The 5,915-nt window shown below is 48.6% G+C and overlaps 1 protein-coding gene across 1 annotated transcript in view; it reads right to left on the reverse strand.

The window, feature by feature from the left end:
* The window catches only part of grid2 (glutamate receptor, ionotropic, delta 2), a 362,174-nt gene extending 356,533 nt beyond the window's left edge, over positions 1-5,641 (reverse strand). Inside the window, exon 1 of the mRNA XM_060054677.1 lies at positions 4,551-5,641. Within this exon, the coding sequence (XP_059910660.1) occupies positions 4,551-4,638 (88 nt within the window). The 5' untranslated portion in view covers positions 4,639-5,641. The remainder of the gene's footprint in view (positions 1-4,550) is intronic.
* Positions 5,642-5,915: the final 274 nt, after the last annotated feature.

Consider the following 5,915-nt stretch of genomic DNA (forward strand, 5'->3'; position numbering starts at 1 on the left):
TGGGAGAGAGATTGCAGAGACTGGGAGAGAGAGAGTGCCAACACTAAGAGAGAGAGAGAGAGACACTGGGAGAGAGAGTGGAGGGAGAGGGCGAGGCATTGATGCCAGCTCCCTGGCAGCTCAATCACATTTAATGCCTACCCGGCGCAAGATGAAAACGGCTGGCGGTCGCTGCCACTAAGATCAACGGCATAACTGCGACACTGAGAAGGGTGGATGAGGAGCACGCTGCACGGACAGCCAGCCATGATGAAACACACGCTCTCCTCCTCCTGCAGCACCCCACCGCCCCCCCCCACCCCAACCCGCCCCCGCCCCAGCACCCAGCCCCCTCTACCGCTCCCTATCTCTTAATCTGCACCCCGCTTTACTTCTTGTGTTTTTTATATCCATGCCTCTCGTGTGTGGGACCAGCGGGATGTGCCTTTGATACTCTCCCCGTCGCTCTCGCTCTCCCTCTCTCTCTGTCTGTCTCTAGCTCTCTCTCTCTTTCTCTCTCCCTGTGTGTGTGTGTGTGTGTCTGCCTCGCGCTCTCTCTCCCTCTGTGTGTGTCCATCTATCTCTCTCCGTGCCCTCTCTCTCTAGCTCTCTCTCTTTCATTCGTTAGCAGCAACAAAGAATGAAAGGGTTTTTACTTCCGACGATGTCAAAGTGATGCGGGTGCTGAGTATAGTCGTACTTCGTTTCCCCTGCAGCCCTCAGTCGATACGTCTCACACACACACACACACATACTTGCAGGCACACACACAAATGCACGCGCACACACACACACACACACACACACACACACACACACACACACACACACACACACACACACACACACACACACGCACATGCTTTGGTCATTTTGAAAGATAGAGAAGAAAAAATAAAATCTAAGAAGAAATAACACAATGTTCTGTGATTTAAACTATATCCATTTGTGGATCTATTTATCCCCTCAACTCCGTAGTTGATACAACATACAAACACAAATCTGTGCGCAAACAGGTATGCAAGATGAAAGAAAGAGGAAAAAAAGCAATAAACCAAAAAAATGAAGGAAGAAAGAAACAGCACTCAATGATCTGTGACAAACTATATCCATTTGTTGGATGAGAGAGAGAGAGCAAGAGAGAGAGAGAGAGAGAGAGAGAGAGAGAGAGAGAGAGAGAGAGAGAGAGAGAAGGGGGGCAGACAGGAGTTGAGCGAGGGAGAGAGTGAAAGGTAATATTTTGGGAGAGATAACCTTTTGTTGCAAATCAAAGTACTAGCAAGGAAATGAACAATTGATTTAAGCTGAGAAATCACATAAAATGTAGGGGTAAAATAAAAATAAATTACAGACTTCCCACTTCTTCTCTTGGTAGACGTCAAACACCAAAAAACAACTGCATCACACACGCATACCCACACTGACACCGAAACTCCCACACATACAACAATGTTCATCGACATGAAAAATAAAGGCCAAATGCGTGTGCCTTCCCCTTTTGGCTGACGGGGAAGTGTGACGGGGGGATACAGCACATATAGACCACCCACCCACTGTCTAAGCTACTAATTAGACTTCAGAGTGGCTTGGTTTCCAGAACTACACCGGGTCAACAAAGACTAGCCCCTCTGCTCATTAGCCACTGAATCACTGCCAGTCCCTTAATTCAGGCCAAAATACGCCCATGTGAGATTTGAATGGATCACACTGCACAAAAAAAGGCATGTTGAATGTCGGCCTGCAATATCCATTAGTAGAAGTGCTTGCAAAGGTTTTTCAGCGTCGAAGAATATCCGTTTTACAAGCTTCTAATAACAGAAGGCACATTATGTCCACAATAATGTTGTTTTCTGAATTTGGCACAAATGTGGCACGTTAATATTTTGAAGGTTGATTGATATTTTCAAATGATTTTATAAATATGTCAATTCCAGTTCTATGGTACCACGAGATCTCTTTGAAACAGCATTTTGCTTACACGTTGGGCCTAGCTTCAACAGTGAATGAGTGGCACTTGTGTAATCACTATCTATTTGACACATAGAAAACCAACCCAGCGTATGTATTTAGCTCATAGTTATGTCAAAGGGTTTGAATGGGTTATGATTGCATGCTCCACCATCTGGAAGCCAGGAGTTGTGGAGAAAGGCTATCTGTTTTAAGCCAACCAAACATTCTCTGGGCACAATCTGACTTCGTAAACTTGGATGGTGTAGAAATCCGTCCACAGTATAAGTCGTCCGAACCCAGTACTGAATCAATGGTTGATGACAGCTAAACTTTAAATTCTCTTATTAAAAGGGCAGCACTCTTCAACAGAATGAAAGCAGCAATTAAAAACACAGAATTTGAGATTTTGAAGCTAGCTCTCTACCAGACCCCAATTAATAACTTCTGAAACTTTTTGGGTGGAATTCATGATCTAATAAATGGATGTTAGCCACAACATATGTTAACAGGAATTATTTCGTACAAGGGACTTGCAACATGATTTCAATGGCTTGCCAGCAGTAGGTATTGACGACAGACAACTGGCAGTAATTGTCAAATCCTGAAACATTCGCAACTCACCGTCATATGGCAGGGGCGGGGTCGGCCCCAGCTTAGGGCCAACTGCACACTCTTCGAGCTACATGCCAAATTGGACGGCCGACAGTTCTGTAAATCAGCTGGCGGTGCCCTAACTAGCTCAAACAGGAAGGCATTTTGTAGGCTAGCCATGCTGCCTTGGCTGCAGCATAATGCAGGATATCGTCTAATAATGTGCTGTGGGTTTTCGTCTGCTGTGGCCTTTTTGAGTGTGTGTATGTGTGTGTGTGTGTGTGTGTGTGTGTGTGTGTGTGTGTGTGTGTGTGTGTGTGTGTGTGTGTGTGTGTGTGTGTGTGTGTGTGTGTGTGTGTGTTTGTGTGTCGAAGATGTGCCAGCATAATATAGGCCAGATGCATCAGGTACAAAACACAGAGTCCCTTCTCCACAAAGACAGGTGTTTATCTCCTGATGGAGTGCGTTAAGTGTGTGGGTGTCCTCCTGTATAAGTGCGTGCGTGAGTGCTGTATCTGCGTGCGTGTGTGTTGGCCGGCGCGCACTGCAGTGAGCCGCTGTGTGCGCTTACGTAGGCGTTTGCGCGACTCGCACGTATACGTACGCATACACACTCACACACCAACTACGGACTATGGTCTATCTAAGATCATTTTAGGCTGTGACTACGTGTGCCCACTACCACCTTGCGTTCCCATTCTGCAAGACGCTGACGCGGACGCGGACGCGGACGCGGACGCGGACGCGGACGCGGACGCTGACGCTGACGCTGACGCGGACGCGGACGCGGACGCGGACGCGGACGCGGACGCGGACGCGGACGCGCGCTCCTCTCTCTCTCTCTCTCTCTCTCTCTCTCTCTCTCTCTCTCTCTCTCTCTCTCTCTCTCTCTTCTCTCTCTCTCTCTCTCTCTCTTCTCTCTCTCTCTCTCTCTCTCTCTCTCTCTCTCTCTCTCTCTCTCTCCTCTCTCTCTCTCTCTCTCTCTCTCTCTCTCTCTCTCTCTCTCTCTCTCTCTCTCTCTCTCTCTCTCTCTCTCTCTCTCTCTCTCACACACACACACACACACACACACACACACACACACACACACACACACACACACACACACACACACACACACACACACACACACACACACACACACACACACACACACACACACACACACACACACACACACACACAAAAAAAAAATCACACCTCTCTTCCGTCCACAGTCTCCCCTCCTCTCTAACAACGGTGAGACAGCTGCTTCGCGCACGCACGAATACGTGCCCTTAAATTGGAAATCAAGCTCAGCTCATTGCCGCACTTTGCAGATGGCGCTGGTCTAGGCTGGATAAAGTCTAACTGCTTTTCCGTTTATTTAAGAAACAATAAAGCGTAAATGCCTTTAATAAGGATCTCTTGCCCCTGAATAATAGATTTAGATGTGATAGGTTGAATGGTCGCATCATCTCAATGACAACCATAAACCACCTGTTCAATAATAAACCTACCGAGCCGTGAGCCAATAATCGAGGCCGTATGGAAGTTGCTCTTGAATAATGAACATTGCCATTAGACAAACCGACAACCACCCGAAAAGAGCACATCTCCCTGAGATAATTGAATAGTGATTAAAATGCTTGGGGAACGCTGCGCACCGCATCCAAAATACTCCCAACCCAATGAAGTTGGGTTGAGGGTTGGTTGCGCATAACGAAGTGACATAAAACACGTCAATTTGGCCTATCCTATTAGTCTTTTTTGTGAGTCAATCATATTAGATCAAGTCAAACATGAAACATTAAGCCGCATCGCAATCACATCGGTGACCGAGTCACCGAAAAAAAATGTAATCCGATCAAAGAGAACCGTTCAGCCGCAGAATCCCCGGCCGTCAAAGAACATTAGCGCCCAGCAAGACGAGCTGCATTCAGATTAAACCCAGACCCCTCCAGCTCCTCCGCGGTGTCGGAGTCAGACCCTTCGTGGTGGTGGTGGGGCTGCTGAGTTATAGGTGAGAGAAGAAAGGTGCAGTCACTTACCGATGTGGATGATTGAATCCGAGAGCACTGGCTCACACTCTTGAGTCCATATCGAGGCAAAAAGCAACACAGCCGACACAAGTTTCATGGTGCCGAGGCTATAGTGGTCCCCTGAATGGTGCAAGAAAAACCAAAGCTCCCTCGGTGAGGGCAAATAGTTTTAAATCCCGAGGACGGTTGTCTCCTCTCGATCCAGCCGACGTGGTGTTCAAGGTGTATTCTTTGGGGGGATGTCTCTTCTGGGGGAAAGCTCGACGCAAATTGTAGACGTTTAGAGGAAAAATAAAAGCCGGATAGAAATTCCGAGTTGCTTGTTTAAACAGAACCCTGTTGAAGCCCCCCCTGACATTAAAGCCTGTCTGAGCGATGAGAGGTGGCTTTATCCGAGCCGCAGAGCAACTGCATCCGCACGCCGACGCATCCGAGCCCCAAATGGAGTGACTGGGACGGTATTTCAAGTATAGCCCGCGAAACCGGTCGTCAGGCAGACGGGGGGAATGAGACTCTTTCCTCGGTGGCGTTTTCGTGTAAACCGAAGGTCCAGTGGATGACTCGCTCGTGACTCCCAAATGTTCAGAGCTCGCGACGCATTTCCCCCGCCACCAGCAGCCTCATTTGCCCAAACGAGCAGCCAAAACTTCCATCTTCCCCCCCAAGGTTCTTCCTTCCGACTGTGTCCAACGTTAACCCCCCTTTTCCACCGCGACTTTTAAAACATCAGTATTGTATGAAAACTGGCCGTGTCACTCATGCGCCAATAACACGATGTCCCATATTCCGGAATACATTTATTACCAAGGAACGGAAATAGAAGCCAGAGAAAAACAGCTTGCGGTGGAAAGACGCGGATACCACTCTTTCTTACTGCAAAAAAAAATATCCCACCACAAACGATGTGGTAGATTTCACCAAAAATGCGCGCAATCAAAGCGGCAATCCGCTTTGCCTGTGGGTAGTCGTAGCAACTCAAGCCCATACGGTAGCGGGTGGAGTGAGGTATCCGTTAAGGAGAAAGGCAGGGATAAGCAACATAGACGATAGTCGAGAGAGGGAGTGAGAGAGAGAGAGAGAGAGAGAGAGAGAGAGAGAGGGGGGGGGAGTAGAGGGGGGGAGGGAGGCATCAACTACAGGCTACAGCGAAGAGCACGAGCAGTTGCCAGCTCCGCGCGCAGCAACTGTCTGGAATGGAATTACCTTGGAGGAGGGTGGAGGGGTGCGCGCGCGAATGTGGGCGCGCAGAGGAGGCTGATGGGAAGGAGGAGGCGGTGGAACCGTGGAGAGGTTGTCAGAGTGAGAGACCGAATGGGAGAGAGCCAGGGATTGCAGCCAATGCCATGTGAGCGAATTGCTTCTACAGATCTGAAC

Source organism: Gadus macrocephalus, chromosome 6 (assembly GCF_031168955.1).
Source record: "Gadus macrocephalus chromosome 6, ASM3116895v1".
In the NCBI taxonomy this organism is placed as follows: Eukaryota; Metazoa; Chordata; class Actinopteri; order Gadiformes; family Gadidae; genus Gadus; species Gadus macrocephalus.